Below are 17,923 nucleotides of genomic sequence, written 5' to 3' on the forward strand. Positions count from 1 at the left end.
ATGAGAATAAATTTGAGGGTGTGGAGATAGGAAGTGAACATACCAGAATCCTGTAGCCTGGTCTTTATCTCCTCTATAGGCTTGCCATTTGAGGCTAAATTAGCCACAATTAGCATAACACACTTAAATCTCCTACCGAACTGTCAGCAGTCAAGTGGCATTGTGGGTATTGTAAGTGCCAAGTTTTGTCAAGGAAGATAAATGTGTGGAATAAAAAAGAACCGGAGATGGTTCTGCTGCATAACAAGGCTGTAATATCCTCCACACAAAGCCCACTGACCAGTGAGCTGGGTTCAAACAGGAAGCATCAAACCTGACAGGAAACCAACCTCAAAGTGGAACTTTAGGCTCATTGACTGGCAACCCATAATATTGGAAAACCACCCACTAAGGAAAATAGAAAACTGAAAAGACTCTAACTCTATTTTCTATGCAAATGTCTGAAGTCTCCAAAATGATGCCACTGCAAGCAGTGAGACAACTTGCCTCATTTTGGCTAATTAAAGGTGTTAAATCACACTGAAATCTTTCACAGTGAAATTTGTCGCTTCTGTGCCACATTAAGATAATTAAGGTAACTCCTTAGCTGCATAAACTCCCTCCACTGCCTTCTATTGCACACTGATGGACACAAGGTCATATTTTAGGAAACATGTTTGATTTCCTTAACCCACAAGATAGACAATTGGGTGCTATTTCTCCAGCTTCCTATGAGGACAGATTGTATATATATTCCATATATCCATCTATCTGTGCATGCTAAATAGGAGTGAGCTGCTAATTCAAACATTATTTGAGACGTGTAATTAAAATATTAAGTTGGTATTAAGACAGCATAAAAGCAGACAGTTCTCCCCTGATATAAAACATTTCCCTCGTCTTCCTGGGGCTGACAGGCTGTGTGGCATCCTGCTGCACCAGACTGTGAAATGATGACTTTCTCACAGATGTGCAGAGCCCCCGAATGGAGAAGAGGCGAAGGAGAAAAGGGGAAAAGAGGGGAGAGGTTTATTAACGGCGAGGCGTCTGGGCGGGGTTGACGTGCCACTTGGGCTTCTTGTCAACTACAGCTGCTCCAGACTGTTTTTTTGACTCACATCGCATCTCCTTGAATCAAAGTCAATGGCAGCAACAGCTGTTTGTCCCTAGTGCTCCGGTCTTTTGTGTAGGTAGCAGAGAGATCTCAAATGTACTAAGCTCTAGGGAGAAAATCTGATGAGGCTGTTTTTCTGAGTGAAATATTTAAGTATGTTTTTATATCAAATATAAAAACCTGAATTCAGGTTCAGGTTCAGGTGCACAGAGAATGGCATGTCTTGTCCTAGATGGAGGTACAGCAGGTTTATGATACATCACGTGCAAGGTGGAGGGAAATATCTTTTTTTATGCTTGGGAGGCCATGGCTCATTTCCCTCATGCAAATGAAAGCTGCAAACGAAATGGGAAGGCAAATGCTATTGGAAGGCTGACAGTGCTGTGTGGAAAATGTTGTGTGACTGGCGCTGAGACTAGCACAGTCCCCCAGTGTGTGCCACTGAAGGGAAAGAGGGAACGAGCCAGAGAGGGGGGTCGGGGTGGGGATTTCCTTTTCATAAGAGCTTTGGCATGGAAGGGGTTCTCTCAAAAATTTATGTCACCATGAGGGCTGATGCAAAGGCTCTAGCTCACGCAGAGAGACACTCACACACAAGTTTAAAGAAAAACTTCGAGCCATAAGTCGATAGCGCTGATGACTAACAATAATCTCACCGACTGTGCTTGTGAGTGGGCAGTGAGCAGAATAAGTAGATCCTGTGATTGTAGCCCGGGTGTCTGCTGGGGATCTGTGGATAGCTGTAGTGAGGTCTGGTTTTTAAAATAGAAATCTTTGGATCTGAATATTGACGCAGAGGCAAAGACAGAACCTCCAAAGCAAGAGAGAGGGCACTTGTAGGCACTTAGCATCCAAGAACTTCATGTGGCCAGCTACCATCCTCCAGACAGCAGCTCTGGAAGTTACGTAAGCTCCAGATATAAATACACGTTTTTTTACTGTGAGAGAGGAGGCCAGCTGTGAGCGAGGACAGAATTGGAGCACCTTGTTCCTTTTATACTTTGTGCCCAACGAGGTCCCAGTCCAGTGCCTGTGATCTCCAACAGTAGACCCATTTCAGCATCTGCATACTGTGGGGAGATTGTGCTGCAGTAACCTGACACTCAGGATAAAGTGATGGAAGGGAAATCTGGAGCACCAGTTTCCCTACTTGCAGTGTAGTTGGCTAATTCTTCCCCAGTTGACGATGAATGGGCAAATTCATTAAACTTCTGCCACTTCATCAATAAACCCAGATTTTTCCCATAAATGCCATCTCTACAGGGGCTTTACATTCATGAGCTGTAAAGTGCTGTAAACAGAAACATTCTGTTAATAAACAATATAGGTTTATAATAGACTGAGGTACGCTGACCTTCCATACATCAAGTAACCACAGGGGTATACCGTTTTGGAAAAAGCCAAGCAAGACAAAACAAAGTGAGGTGTCATTCAAAAATTTCAACCAATAGGATTTCAGTCAGAGGGGAAAAGGGAATTGAATTTGTAAGCAGGCACAGGAGGACAAGGTTGTTCACAAATCTGTTCTGGTTTCATTAGTTGGAAGTTTAGGTTACACCTACCACACATGTTGAATATGTCGCCTTTGCTGTTTTTCAGGAAGTGACACTTTTCCAGTCCCGGGAGGGTCTTAGTAAATGATATGCAAAATAATGTTTTTGTGTACATTGAGAGTGGCTTTGCAATTGGTTCCTGATGCTCTGATGGATCACTTTTGTGTGAGCTACTGGGGTGACAGTTAGAGAGTGTTTTGATGTGCTGCTGCTGCATTTATATGAATTCCTGGTTGAAACAAGTTGTTGGAATGGGAGTGAGTGTGTTAGACCTCAATAAACAAGGAAAGTGACTTAGTGGCTAAGCGATCTGTCATAAACTATGGATTCATAAAAACTAGTGATTTCAGTCACCAGGATGCAATCGTGATGTCTTAGAAAAAATAAAATATACAAGGGGAGGTTAAAATGTGAAATGATTTTGAGCCTTGGGGGTCATTTTAAAGGTTTCGGCATTTTTATAGACTAACAAGAGGAGTGGAAGGAGGATTATTCAACTGTGATGACTGTTTATTAGAACAGCTCACTGAAGGCAGCTAGGGCATCTAAGTGGGATCCTTTGTCATGCTCCACCAAGGAAACATTTCCCCTGTAAAGTTCTCACATGATTTAATTTATATACAAGACCTGCTAAAAAGCAAAGATCAGAGAAAATTTCCTAAAATGACTACAAATTGATTTACCTCAATATGTGTTTTCCTCTTTCCTTTCCCATTAATCCCCTCTTGACCCCTCAAAATTAACCTGCCAGGTTGGGAAACACTAGATTAACTACTGAGTTGTTTACAAAGTACAACAGTGAAATGCTTCTTATGCATTATTGCATTAATATTAATAATAAAATTATATAAAGTATGGTAACTGCTTTCTGAGTACATTTGTATATTTACTTTGATACTTTACGTACTGATAATGCTGTAGTTTTATTAACTCTAAGTAAACTTTTGAATTCAGAACTTTTAATTGTGCTGGATGTTTTTTTTTTGGGGGGGGGTTGAATTAGCACTTTCACTTAAAGGTGTTAAATGTTCATTTTGCTATCATCACATGGCCAATATTAACAGTAACAGCCCTTTGGTCAGTGTTGCTTCTCCATCTGCTCATGTTGGACTGAGGGCAGACGTTACAATGACTTACTCACTGTCGCAAAGTGGTATTACGATACAAGAAGGACCAGGGCTAGCTTTAGTGGAAGAGAAGAAGTTATAGAAACAGAAGCAACACAATAGTTAACACTGATGTTGCTTTAAACTGCTGGAGAAAGCTCTCGGTGAATAAAGGAATGAAGTTTGATGAGGAACTCAACATTTCCTCTAGACTGGTAAGTAAACAGTTGCTAATGCTAACACTGGCTGTGTAGCTATAGCAGAAACTTACAGATAGCACCATTTTGTAAGGGATCAAAGTGCTTCTTCCACTATTGAATGTTTCTAATTGATAGACCATGAGGCATTCACTTTCCAGTAAGTAGTTATTTTATGGTTGTTGCAAATGCTAAATGGTCAAAGTAAATTATAAAAATAAATGATAACTACAAAACTAAAACTGTTTTTTTTCTTCCATATGTCACACATGACTGCATAACTGCATGTATGTGGATATACCTGTAATTAAATTAGTTAACAATTACTTTTTAGGCTTTAATGTATATTTTATATGATGAATTTATAGAGTGCTGAAAGTCATGTTTTATTCCATTTTGATTTAACATTAAGTGTCCTCAAACTGGACTCTTTTGAGGTCAGCCCCTGCGTGGGCAAACATCCAAAGCAGTGATATTCAACCTTGGTCCTGAGGACTCTAAAGCTGTTTCTCAATACCAGGACAGCCAAGAATGGAGTTGAGAAAGATGTTCTCGCCAAGTCTCCTTGAGAGAACAGTCTGGCAAGATTGCAAGGACAAGGAACACAGCTGTCAGGGTTTTTGAGATGCTCTATTCTGTTAATTGTGCAACTCAAAAAGTCCACCTTATTTCGCCAATGACAGAACCACACCACCATCACATGAAATAATGACATTTATTCTGTTGTTTTACATTGTATATTCTGCTGCTTTTATTTCCTATGTATGCCTTTTGTTTAAAACTATTTTTTCTATTGGTGAAAGTGCTGTATCCAGTAAACAAATCTAATGAAAACACTGTCAACACTAGAGTACATATATGTTATTTACACATAGTTTGACGCCTCTAGCCTGTGTGAACATCAAGGAAACTCTCAACCACAAAATAGAACAGAAACTCACCTTTCATCTTACTTTTTGTGATCATTACAACTAACACTGGCTACCCTCTTTCCAATTAGTTAACATTCAGTACATAAAAACACCAATTTTTTGAAAGAAGAACACACCAAGCTTGGATTGTCTCATCTGCTCTCATTCTTACAGTAACTTCTGTAATATCAGGGCAGCTTTCATATAAACTTTGATATAAACTTTGATAATGTTTAGATCTAACAAATAGACTTTGAAGAAACACTAAACTGCTGCACAAAGCTTTCTGATTCTTGAGAAATCCTAGGCACACCTCAGTGCATTTAAAACCAAAACATACTGACAAAACTATTGGTCATACAGTCATAAGGTCAAACTATTGAGAAAATTCAGTGATGTGTGAAACAGATGCATAAATTAAAAAAAAAAACACACATATCTTAGTGACTGTGTCATCATCAGAAACTTTATTTCCTTGCTGACTCTGCAACAGACCACAAATTACAAGCCATGTTTTCTTCTTTTTTGTCAGTTGCGAGGACAACCTCACAGTGGAAAATAGCCTGGAGGGTAAAGCTGCTGTCTTTTAAGCTTAAAATTAGTCAGCCTTATTTTTGTCTGAGTTGCAGCGGACTAGTTTCAGAGCAGAACTAAAACTGCTCTAATTGACCAGATTAACATAAACTCTGTGCAACTGGCCTAAAGGCTGCTTTGAGGACTGACAACGTGCAGTACCCTACAGGCAAACTGTAATATTCTGCACTGGTCCCACATAGTCTGAAAGCCATTGTTTTATGGTGTCCTTGAGCAAGGCACTTTGTCCCCTTTCAGCTCCAGGGGCGCTGATGTGCAGCTGACTGTGTTGACGTGAACAACAAGACAATTTCCTCATGAAGAGCAATAACAGCATAACATGACAGCGCTGACTATAACCTTTATTACCCTGCTCTATGACAAACATGGGGATCGTCAGAGCTTAGTGAATCCTGTTCTAAAGAAACATGTTTGAAGTGTTTGCATGAGGCAGCTGAAACCCTCCGCTCAGGTACGCGCAGCCAATGGGAGCGCAGGAGGGAGTGCTCAACAGCGAAGAGTCGGTCCGCCCCGGCACAGACACAGCACACCTTCAGATGGAGATGAAATAGCAGCGGCAGTCGATCAACAGAGAAACGACAGCGTCTGTAGCGCCGGATCCGGAGGTTTTCTTCAGGGGGGACAGGTGACAGAGCAAACCGACCGAGCCTCAGCCGCCTGAACGTTCGTCGGTGGAAATTACTGCCGTTTCAATCCCCCCCCCCCATCCCCGAACACCCTCCGATTGCCACAATACATGCATTTCGATACTGCATGCATTACAATCTGATCATTTAAGCCCAGTCCAACAAGATGGAAAATGCGCACACTAAATCGGCGACTGAAGTTTTAGACAACTTCGGTGTGAACGAAAACACTGGGCTGACTCTGGAACAAGTCAAAGTCAATTTGGAGAAATATGGACCCAACGGTGAGTAGTTTTCTATATTATCTAATGTTCATCTCACTTCATAGCTGGCGCGTGATACTGCCTATATCGATTCATTTCCCAGGAAATCCAACAACTACCGCTGTTATATTTCAGTCTGTTCGTGCGCGTAAAAAAATATTCCCTCTGGCGCACAGTCAGTGGAAATTAAGTGGCACATTCATTGATGTACATGCCTGTGTTGAAATCAGTCAGCGCACATCTCACAGGTTAGAGTAAGACACAGAGAGACATCTGGGTAGGGAAAGTATCACTACAAATAATCTCTGATCGATTGGAATAAATGATCCAGAGCGACTTTTTTAATCCAGCTAGTCTCCTGAGGTCATCTGATACCAGGTCTGGTTTGAAAGTATGTCAAGTGGAGTTCCGAAAGAAAGCTTTATTCTTATCGAAAGCAAACACGCAGCCCTTTCTGGCCGAGTACTGGTACAGTATGCGCTGTCTCGTGTGTGTGTGTTGGAAGACAAGACATCCCTGGCTGTCATGCAGGGATCAGGAAGTGCAGGGCAGGCAGGCTCAGGCTACTGGAGAGGAAGAAGATGAGGTGGTGAAGATAATGAAACAGAAAATCTTGAACAACCTGTTTTCACTTTCAACAGTTGTTCTCCACATGGTGTATACTTTCCAGTTCACATTACAAGATCACAGAGGGAAGTGCATATGTGAAGTCATTAAAAATAGACTGTTTTAGAGTGATAAAGATCAGGACACAAGCATCTGTTGTCAAAACAGTAACAGTGCAAATAAAATTGCTATTTATCAGTTGTCTTACAGGTGAGAATATAGTTTCTGTCAGTGTGGATCATGCAGCAGCTCTCACACATGAGGCCCTCCCCCTGAAGTCTTCACCATCTTTTACACTCAGCTGGTGTTTGATGGGTGTTTTAACATTGAGCTTGGACCTGACATCACCACACCTTTCCCTCCTGGCCTGTCATTTGCATGTGTGGCCAAGCTGTGGAGTAGAGCGGCACATTGTGCCAGTCAAACAGTAGCCCTTTTGTTGCAGCCAGCCACTCTACCCAGGGGCTTGTGATGACTTCATGGAAAAAAGCAACGTCTTGCTACAGATAACATCTCTTTCGCTTTTAGCTGTGAACTTCCTGTCTTATGTGAACGCGCTACAGATAAATGGAGGGAGGGAATACCCTTTTTCCCTTTAGGGGCTGACTGCATGGGGGTTATCCACACTAGCCGCTCCTCCACAGGCCAAAAAAGGGGTAAAAACAACATTAAATTGGCTTTGGTGTGTTTACTATTTTAGTACATGTCATTGCAGAGTGATGTACAGCTGCTAAACGGCTCCTTCCCCTCTGCACACAAACCGCAGACTTTGTAGTTGACTGCAAGGACTCTCTGTGTGAGACATGGTGTTTTGTTCCAGGGAGCGTCTGTTCAAAGCTGTTTGCGGGTGGTACGATTACCTCGCTCCCGCTGACATGCATGCACCATGTTTCATTCAGTGTAATGGTTAGCAGGATCTGATTATCAGAAGGATCATTAACCTAAATCAACATGTCCACAAACAACATCTCTGCTGTGCGTCTGAGCTTAGTGTCACTGTTGGTCTCAGTTTGGACGAGATGATGGTTTGAATGAGAGGGTGAGCAGGAGATGAAAATGACATGATCTTCTTTCATCTCATCATCAACGCACCACTTCAAGTGTCTTCAAGGAGGAGGCAGTGACACGCAGGGACAAAGATGTGACATGTTTGACTCTGACATAGCACTCCTCCATGGGACCGGAGAGGTTTTACACACTCAATTTGCCTCTGGATCTCTGGGGTGCAGGAGGGAGTTTAACCACTGCTGGTTTCCACAAACATCTGAGAACTGTCTGTTAGCTGTTAGCCGTCCCCTCAACCCCACAATTAATACATGATCAGAGTGCCTCATTACTTCTATAGATAACTTGGAAGTTAAATTTGGTTTTTATGATGTTATAGGAAAGCACATAAAATATTGTTTTTCAGTGCCACACTGTAACTAAAGACAGGCAAGTCGTGTCCTGGCCTCCTGGCTTCATGTGCTGTGACAGAAATCCCACTATCCAGCGTCAGAGTTTCTGATCGTGCTCTGACATGTTGGAAAATTAACTTAGCTGCCACATCTGGACGGTGTTTTCTACAAAGTCTCCGCTGCAGAAAGGTGGCAGCTGACCTTTTATTCGCACCTTCCATATATGGCCCACGAGCAACTCCTTTATTTGCAACTTCATTCACACTACACACACACACACTACAGGAATCTTGCTAATTTACTGTTGAGAACTACAAGCACCGCAATTTACAAGACGGTTTATCACTTTCATGGTGAAATAGCTGTTTCTGATGTAGTAGAGGAAGTCACAGGCCTCTCTCTTTCTCTCTCTCTCTCTCTCTCTCTCTCTCTCTCTTTCTCTTTCTCTCTCTCTCTCTCAGACACACACACACACACACACACATGCTCTGCGTGTGTGGGTGCACAAAGAATGTTTGTGCTGTTACAGCTTGCGGTGCTCGATGATTGTATTCTGTGCCCTCACAACCCCGATTTCAAAGGCACAGTGCGTTCATTTTTAGAAAGTGTCAGTAAAAGGCCATATTGTCCCTATGAGCAATCAACTTTTTTTTTGGAGGGGGGGGGCAGACAGCAATTTTACAGGAGCTGACACTCCGGTGAAGGAGTGTCCAGGAAAGAGAAGGGGGTGTTAATTTATTGATTCCTTTTCTAATGTTTTGGAGAATTTTGTGCTTTAGCTGTGCTGCATCAAAGCTGAAATTCTTCAGACTTTAAATTATTAAAGTATAATTGAATTAAGAGGCATTATTAATCACATCATGCTCAATAAGTAGATTGTAAAAATATCATTTGACACTCCCTGCAGGAGAGGAGTACAATTGCGCAACATATTCAGGTTAAACAGCTTAGAACTGCATGTCATTGCACCATCATGTTACATGTCCAATGTTAAAGACGTATGTTGACTTACAGACAGAATATGGTAGAAAAGCAGTGTCAACAACAGTCTTCCTGATATCTGCTGACAGCAATAAAGACAAACCTAGTCAGCTGTTTCATCTGTTAGTACACACAAGCCCCACTGAGCTTCTGTTGATTTCACTGATATGAGGCAACTTTAATTCTTGTCATTGATTCCATTATTAAATGTGTGAGCTTGTTTTCCACCTTTCAGAGACACCTTTAGTTTTGTTTTATGTCACTGATGCAATCCCAAGGGTGTCTGACATCACTGCGAGTGATCAATAAGTGATACCATCCTTGGTAAATTATGCAATGTTACTGCGCTTTCCTCACTCTGGTTTCTGCCATGAAAAATAATTACAACTTCCTCTAGTGGGATCTCACTCACAGTGTTGTTTCTCTTCCTGTTCTGCAACTCAACATAAAAGCGGCCTGATTTACTTGCTCCTGTGTTTGAAATATGAGAGCCGTTCTGCTGTTTCTTGCTCCTCCTCTTTAGCACCGACACGCTCATGATGGCACATTGCAGTACACTCCTCAATCAGGGGGTTGTTGGCTTCCACTTTACTGTCACTTGTTCTGAAAAACTGTCCAGCTGAGGGTTAAATTGTGGTAACAGTTTTGGCATTATGTGGGCTGAGAAAGGAGAGTTAAGTTGTAGAAAAGTCATCTGAGTCACTTCCCTGTTCTAGTGGGCTTTGTGTGTGCCTGCCTGGCTGCCTTCAAAGCGCAAAGAGCTGTGATCCTGTTCTAGCCTGTCACTTGCCATGTCTTCTTCTCTCCCACCCCTGCATCTGTCAGTCACCATCATGCCCTCATGGTAAGATGATGTTGAGTCACCAGGATCTAGTGCGCTGCCACTGCCGTGTACTGCCCCAGACACTCTGCTACAGCACAGTCCGGCCCACTGTGGGGATGTGCACTCAAAGGTGTTTGTGTTTGACGGAGTGGGTTGTGTGTGTACACAGAGCATATGCTGTACCGTATGTGTCTGCCTTGAGCGTGTACCATGGAGTTAACACAAGGTCACCTAAAGGCACTCAGATAGAGATGAGCTGTTTGTGCAGTATAATGAGCTGTATGTCAAATAACTTGTGTAACTTATTAGCGTCTGGGAAAAAAATAAGCAAATACAAGAAAAGTCATGTGCTTGGATCAGTTGGATAAACCTGTTCCACTTCATTGGGACAGGTTCAGGTGAAAGAAAACAAGTAGCAGTGAGAAGAATAGAGTCAAAACAGCATGAAAATTATTTTCTTATCCTGGTAGGAAATTCATTATTTCATAATGAATACTCACATTTGTCTTTACTTTTTATGCCCAAACTCTTACTTGTACTTGCTAATTAGATTGTATTATGAGCTCAAACCAAGCTGGACCACTCACACATTTTCAGCAATCCCTTTCAAACAATATTAGAATCTGACACCTTAATATAATTTTTGTACCTTTCAACTCTTATGACCTGTTAAACCTCTGCTTATGAGATATTTCACAAGCAAAGACACTGTTAAAATACTGTCAAGTTGTGCCTTTAACTTTTGAAGGATTTCTTTCTAAGTTACCCTTCAGAGAGTTTATAGTAAAATTACAGAGTGAGTTTTTTGAGAGTTTTTTGGCAAAGATGGCAAAATTAAAGATATCTAAGATATTTAAATGTAGGGACCAAAATAAACTACAGTACCCAGGTGTGTCCCGATAATGGAACATCACACCCAGCGCAACCGTGTGGCTCAGTGATGTGTTTTTAATAGTTTTTGGACAACAATGGAGCTAGTTGGCACAGGCTCTAGGCTCAGGCTCTGGCTACATAGGCAGTACTTGTTAATAGGATCAAGTCATTGTTGGTTTTAGTCTTTTCATGGGATTTCTTAAATAATGTAGAATATCACCGGACTTATTCTTCAGTATCATTTTAGCACATCATACAGCAATATAATTTTCTTTTATGCTGAAAGCGTGTTTTTAAAGTTACGCCATTCTTATACATCCAGTCTCTATATGGAATGGTCATATCTGAACCTTTTCAAAATATTTCCAGCATTTTCAGAAATTTTCACAAGTTTGATTGGCCTCCATTGCTTCAGGGCTCAGATCAGTAAAGTTGTACTCTAGCAGGCATTTGATTGGATAGAAGTGTCGCTCTGGTTTCTAAACCTAGAATAAAGCCTATAAATAGCATGGTGTTAACACAGATAATTCAGTCCGCTGTTAAGGGGATTGGTGACTATTTTTCACAGCATTCAGCTCCTCCATTTGGCTACTGGGTGGCCTGGTGCCATCCTCCTCACTAGCCTGTTGAGATTCTCAAAAATGGTTCTTCGCACAGCTGTGACCTTAAAGAGGAAGCCTTGAGCTCAGATGAGATATCAGCTCTGTGCTAATCACCTCATGCATGTCCTGCTCAGTTGACAGGCCCTTTTCCTTTTCCTCTGTAACTCACCAGTAGAGCTCACCATACAGTATTATGTCATAAAATGTGGAGCAGGGTGCTTATTTGGTTTGGTTCAGAGTGTTTATTTAAACCTGAATCTAATGTGCAACAAGCAGTATACAGTATGTGTTCAGTTAGAGACCAGATGTATGTACAATCATCTCAACACAGATGTCTTATCTTCAGAAGTCATCAACAGTGTCACTCTATCATGGCATGTCATCTTTGGTGTGCAAATGTTTGTGGCAAGTGAAACTTCTTAATCAGATCGACCAAAATGTGTTGATTTCAAGATGAAACAGTTAATAACAAGCTTCTCAGTGAGATACAGTTTGATAAAATTCATAAAAATAGTAAAAATATTCAATTAAACGACACAGGGTGATGCTGCAGTTTAATTTCAGCATACTCGATCATGTGCAACATCCCGAGGAAAAATCCAGTCTCTTTTTCCCTGACCACAGCTCGATGATGTCAGAAACAGTCTAACCAATGGGCAGCTGCAGCAACCACTGAGCTGAATCTCATGCCATTTTCTGCCTTAATTGGTTAGAAAAGATAAAATCTCCACTTTGAAACTAAGTCTCCTTTTCTGTCACGATAGTCTTCCAGGAATGAGCCTCACAAAAGAACCCAGCACAGCTTTGACAGTCGGTGGTATTTCCTCTCTGTGTCTCCAGCATGGAGAGAATTGCGGGGTGATCAGCTAATCAAACATAGCAGCTAGAATAATATTAACTGTATTGAGCAGGACATCTCATCCCTCTCCACTTGTGTCCTTCTCCCCCTGCGAATGATAATATAATTTGCCTTTCACTAAAATGAAACCATTATGTCTTTCCTTTTGTTTAGAGAACACAACAAAAGTCAGTGTTGTTTCAGCCTGGGAGTCTGGATGTGTCAGCAGGTTTTAAACATTTGCTTAATGTTAGTTGGGAAAATGTTACTGCAGCTTGAAGATCGTCCTGCCGCAGTGATTTTAGAAAACCTACTTTTGTTAAACTTTTTAACCTATTCAAGCCCTTTTCACTCTTTTTTTTTTTTTACTTTGACATGGTTTTTACAAAATTAGGAAGAAAAACCTCAAACTTTCTGTCACAATGTAGTTACATTTTTCAGATAATTCAGTGAGTCCTATAATTATTCCTCCTAATAACTTAGCTAGTTATAAACTAATATAGTTCATTATAAACTGTGCAGTGCTTTTAATGAAATATGAATTCCCTACAAATATATCACATTATAATTTGACTATAATTATGACTAAAACTTAAAAAATGAACACAGCAGTTAAACAATTATTATCAACCTTGAAACGCCATTAACAGCTCATCAGGAGTGCTTTTGAAATAATTATAATAGTTTAAAGTTCTTTTAACTGTTTTCAGCCACATTAGCTGCATGGCTGTAGGTATGGCAGTGCTGGTCTTTTTCTTTGTTAGTTGGTCGGTCCGCCAAACCACTAGTTTGGCCCAGGCTGAAATTTACATAGCCGCTGTTTGCTGTGAAATTTTGTACTAAACAATTAATATTCCCATTAGCCTAAGATGTACTTTGTTGTTCTATTTAGCGAATGCTAGTATGGTAACACACCAAACTAGTGATTAGTGATTAACACTGTACCATCAAAATGTTAGCATCATCATTGTAAGCATGTTAGCATGCCTTCATTAGCATTTAGCTCAAAGTACTGCTGTATATAAGCACAACTTGACAGAGCTGCCAGCAAGGCTGTTGTTTTGTTTGATCCATGTGTATGAATACAGCAGCTTTAATCCAGTGTGAGAGGCTTCTAATGACAATGACTGAAGAGTAGCTGCACGTCATGGCTCCATGTCCCTGTTTCATTATGCTGCAGAGGACTGATTAGTGACTTGGAACCTCTTCCTCCTCTGCTCCTGGTCTGATCCTCAGGGTGAGTTCTCAGAGGCCACTGGGATGCCTAAAGATAGCTGCTGACACTCACCCACTTGACACGGTTGTGTATGACTTCCTCAGAGAAGGGAAGCCCTCCATTGACATTTATGCAAATGAAGGAAACATTGACTTTGTCAGACTGCAGGCAGTTACCTGTGATGCCCTCTGTGTGTCAGAGATTATAAGGTTAGTGAGGAGAATGGGGTACATTCATAATTCACATTTGATATGGCTAATGCATTCAGACCTTTTCCGGTGGGAGAATACATTAGGAGAGTGAGCCGATATAGGAAGCTATACTAGACTATGTCATTAGAGGTTACCATTATGATATTTATAGCCTGCTTTACATTCTCATGGTTAGTGGATCGAGCGGGATCTTGGAGCTGGAGCCACTTGAAGCAGCACAACTGTACCTCCATGCAGCGGTTCTTCTTATGCCTCCTTGCTCACACTTAACCAGCTGGCTGCTGGCTGTTTATTTGGAGGTGTGTCTGCTTGCCTGCATTCTATCACTCATGGTAACTGTGTATTTGCAGTCTGCGGAGGCCAGAAGCCTTTTCACATCAGAATGTGTGGGGTTTTTGATGCCTGCAGTCAGAACGTGCTGTATCAAGGCCCTGCTGATTGCATAACAGTTATTCTTGGTAAATTTTGACAGACCCTGGCACATTACCTCGTGAAACACTCGTTTTCAAGGAGCCTTCATGATCCAAGTTGTCATGGTAACTGCTGAACCCTTCTCATGTTTTTAGTTTACACAAGACAGCTTGAACTCCAGCTTGTTAATACTGCTTAACTACACTCAGATGTGATGTTTACTGGGGGTCCTAATAATCTGGGCTGTAATTTGTTAATGGACTCAGTCAGACTAGACAGAGAAGAGGAGTTTGCAGTGAAAGCTCCTTTATCAGAACATGGTATGCAGCGCAGATAGATACATGGCCAGTTTCCTGCTTTGCTTCCTGACTCTCTGGACGGAGAAACCAGCTCCCTGCTGTTGTTGGCAACTGTCTCCAGGAAGTGTCTCCCCTCTGCTCGGCACTGCTCGCTTTTCTGCTGCGCGTAAACAAGCCCTTTTATTCATTGTCTGGGCCGGGAGGGTGGAGGGGGGGCGGGGGGGGAGGTGCTGTGGGGACACATGGAGAGAGAGAGAGAGAGAGAGAGAGAGAGAGAGAGAGAGGAGGAGAGAAAGAGAAGAGAGAGAGAGAGAGAGGAGGAGAGAGAAGAGAAAGAGAGAGAGAGAGTGCGGGAGAGGGGTGAAGTCAGTATTCAGGAATGTGCCTGGGCAAGCCTCGGGTTGACACAGCCCAGATGACTGTGAGGGAATCCTTGGCAGAGGGAAGCAGGGGAACCCCGTTCAACACCTCCAACCCTTTCCCTCCCTCCTTCGCTTTTTCTCTTTCTCTCTCTTTCCCCTTTTTGTCTGTCTTGTCCTTTCAGTCAGTCTGTCTTTGTCTCCTGCCCTCGACTTGCAGCCAGCTTGTCTGCCATAAAAACATTATACAACCAGGGAGGCACAGTAATGGGGAAACAGGCTTATGTCAGACTGGTGGAGCATGGAAAACAGCAGAACCCACTTCTCCACATTTCTGCTGCTGCTGGCGGAGTGCAGCCAAAAGTCCCCCGTGAGTTCAACTGTGTCCAACCTGAACTCTGAAAACCCTCCAGACAGCAAGTTTATTCACAATGACTCATCAGCTATTATTGTACAGGCTGAGGGTGGTCATTCATGAAGCTGAGAGATGACCTGTCCACAAGGGTCAATCCTCCCAGGAAGCTTGTTTTCTAATAGACTATGCAAAACTAATAATGTTCAGCAGATCATGTTCAGGTTTGACTGGAGGCATTCCTAGTTTGTACAGCAACAATCCGCTTCACTCCAACTGGTTTTAGAACAAACCAAATTAAGAAAGTTTTTCCATCTGAAACTGTCAAACTTTTTCATCTCCTTGGGCAAAATAAATCCAGATTGCCTTCACTGTCTTTGGCCACTGAAAAACACATTTGACTCCAGCAGTCCTGATGTGAAATAATTTCTCTTTCTGCCAGCAGCGTGTGTAATGTGAGTGCCTGCAAGGTTTTTGTTTTTGGAAGGAGGCTGTGGGTTCACGTCATGGGCCTTCCTCTTTCCAGCCCCTCTCTCCACAGGGTCACGTTTGATACTCGTGTAGCGTGGTCTGGTCAAAACATGCAGAGAAACACTAGGTTTCCACTGCACAAAGGAGAACACTGCTGTCATTTAGGGTTACAGCCCGCTGACTCCTAAATATAGCTGCTTTCCCCCTGCATTATTCTGGAGTGTCGGGATGTATAAAAAGAATGGCAAAACACAAAACCTTTGCTGACAGACAAAATGCACAAAATTGAGCAGAAAATAAGCCAATCAGATGTGGAGTTTGTTATCATCCCTCAGTCAAGATCTTCAGATATGATGGATGTTGTTTGTTACATTGGACCTCTGTTTGGTCATAGCTGTGCGTTGGACTTGATGAGGACCTGACAAATGCAGTGACTAAGCATGCCTGTGTCTCATCATGGTGACACTGATCAACAGTACTTGTCAATTGGAATGTTTTTAGAATATGACTGATGTGTTTTCTACTCATACCAGTGACTCATGTGTGGTGGGTGTTGTGTTCTGGTAATCAAATCAGAGTGGTTAAGATGCTTGGCTTGTCTCGAAATGCAAAAAATTGCAGCTTTTCTTTTATAAATGATTGATGAAAAATAACAAGACGATGTGAAACAAAAAGAGCAGTGCCTTCTTATTCTTTGGTCTGTTTTCGTGGGAGCTTACGCACATACTGATGCAAAACAAGGGGGTGGGGGGTGGGGGGGGTTCAGGAAGCAGCCTCTGCGCTGACCACTGAGACTGAGAAATAAACTCAAGCAGTTTAGAGACTGAGGCTGCAGCATGAATGTCAATGACCACTGCAGTTCTGATTAAGGAAAAGTGTTGCCTGGGCAAGCTGACAAAGATTGGCTTTATTCTAAAAGTCATTTCAGATAGGGATCCAACCACTGATTATTTTCATTGTTTCATCTTTCAATTACTTTTTCAATTAACTGAAAATGAAGCGACATTGATTGAAAAGTTACAAAAGTTCCCAGAGCCAAAAGTAAGGTCTTCATATAGCTTGTTTCCAGTTCAAACCCAAATGCAAAAAAAAAAAAAAAACTGAAAAAATCTGCAAATTCTCAGATTTCACATGCAGGAACCAATGACTGATTAGCATTTTTTTGTTTAATGAATTATTCAAAAAGCATCAAAATACACTTGAAGAAGTATAAGTAAAAGTACACATCATGGAGAGTGGCCAAGTTCAGATTAATATGTTGTATTATTGAATTATTTTAGATGCAATTATGTGTGCAGTACATCACTTTAATGTTGCAGCTAAAGATGGGGCTAATTTGAATTACTTTACTTCTGGGTAGCTTGGAAATATCCCTGTTTTATCTTATTTTATTATAACCTATAATAACTTAACTTCAGAATTTATTGGTTTAATATATTTTGTATTATTAATCTGAATATGAAAAGTAGGCAATCCTTAAAGGGTGCATGTGTACAGAAAATAGAATTTATTTGACAAAAAAAATATGAAGTGACATGACAAAACTAATTCTAGTTTTGACCCACTGACCCAACAAGACCTACTCCATCCACTTCATCAAAGATACAAAAAGTCCTTTTTTACTGATTTGAAACCATATGTGGGCAGACAGACCATCAGTAATTTCAGTTAACCTTTACAAGAGCAGAAGTTGACTAATCATACTCTATCAGTGGCCTTGGTTAGGATATGAAGTTTGTCACAGTGAGGCTACAATAAATGTACTGAAGGTGCAATTTAAATTTTCCATAAAAGATTATTTGTCTCGTATCATATCTTAGACTTAGACTGGTAGTTATTCATTTCAGTAACATTGTGACTGCAGACAATAACTCTCAACTTAAAAAACAACAGTGTTGCGGGCTGCATTTAATCATCATAGCTAAACAGGACGGTTCTGCAGCGCAGTTTGTATGTGTGTGTGCATCTCAAAGTCAGGCTGAGTTAATCAAATGTATTAACTGCTCTTTGACTTTCTCCTCTAACCCCCCACCCCTTCTCTCCCTCTCTCTCTGCACTCTCTCCGGCCCCACCAATTCGATTCCTTTACAACTGGCGTGGTGTGACATCCACAGAGCTCCCGGCTGAAGAAGGTAAATAT

At 41.5% G+C, this 17,923-nt stretch overlaps 1 protein-coding gene across 1 annotated transcript in view; it reads left to right on the forward strand.

Moving 5' to 3' along the window:
- The first annotated feature begins 5,804 nt into the window (after window positions 1-5,804).
- The window catches only part of atp2a3 (ATPase sarcoplasmic/endoplasmic reticulum Ca2+ transporting 3), a 44,309-nt gene continuing 32,190 nt past the window's right edge, over window positions 5,805-17,923 (forward strand). Inside the window, exons 1-2 of the mRNA XM_018691843.2 lie at window positions 5,805-6,364; window positions 17,898-17,915. Of these exons, the coding sequence (XP_018547359.1) occupies window positions 6,247-6,364; window positions 17,898-17,915 (136 nt within the window). The 5' untranslated portion in view covers window positions 5,805-6,246. The remainder of the gene's footprint in view (window positions 6,365-17,897; window positions 17,916-17,923) is intronic.

Source organism: Lates calcarifer, linkage group LG20 (genome assembly GCF_001640805.2).
Source record: "Lates calcarifer isolate ASB-BC8 linkage group LG20, TLL_Latcal_v3, whole genome shotgun sequence".
Lineage (NCBI taxonomy): Eukaryota > Metazoa > Chordata > Actinopteri > Centropomidae > Lates > Lates calcarifer.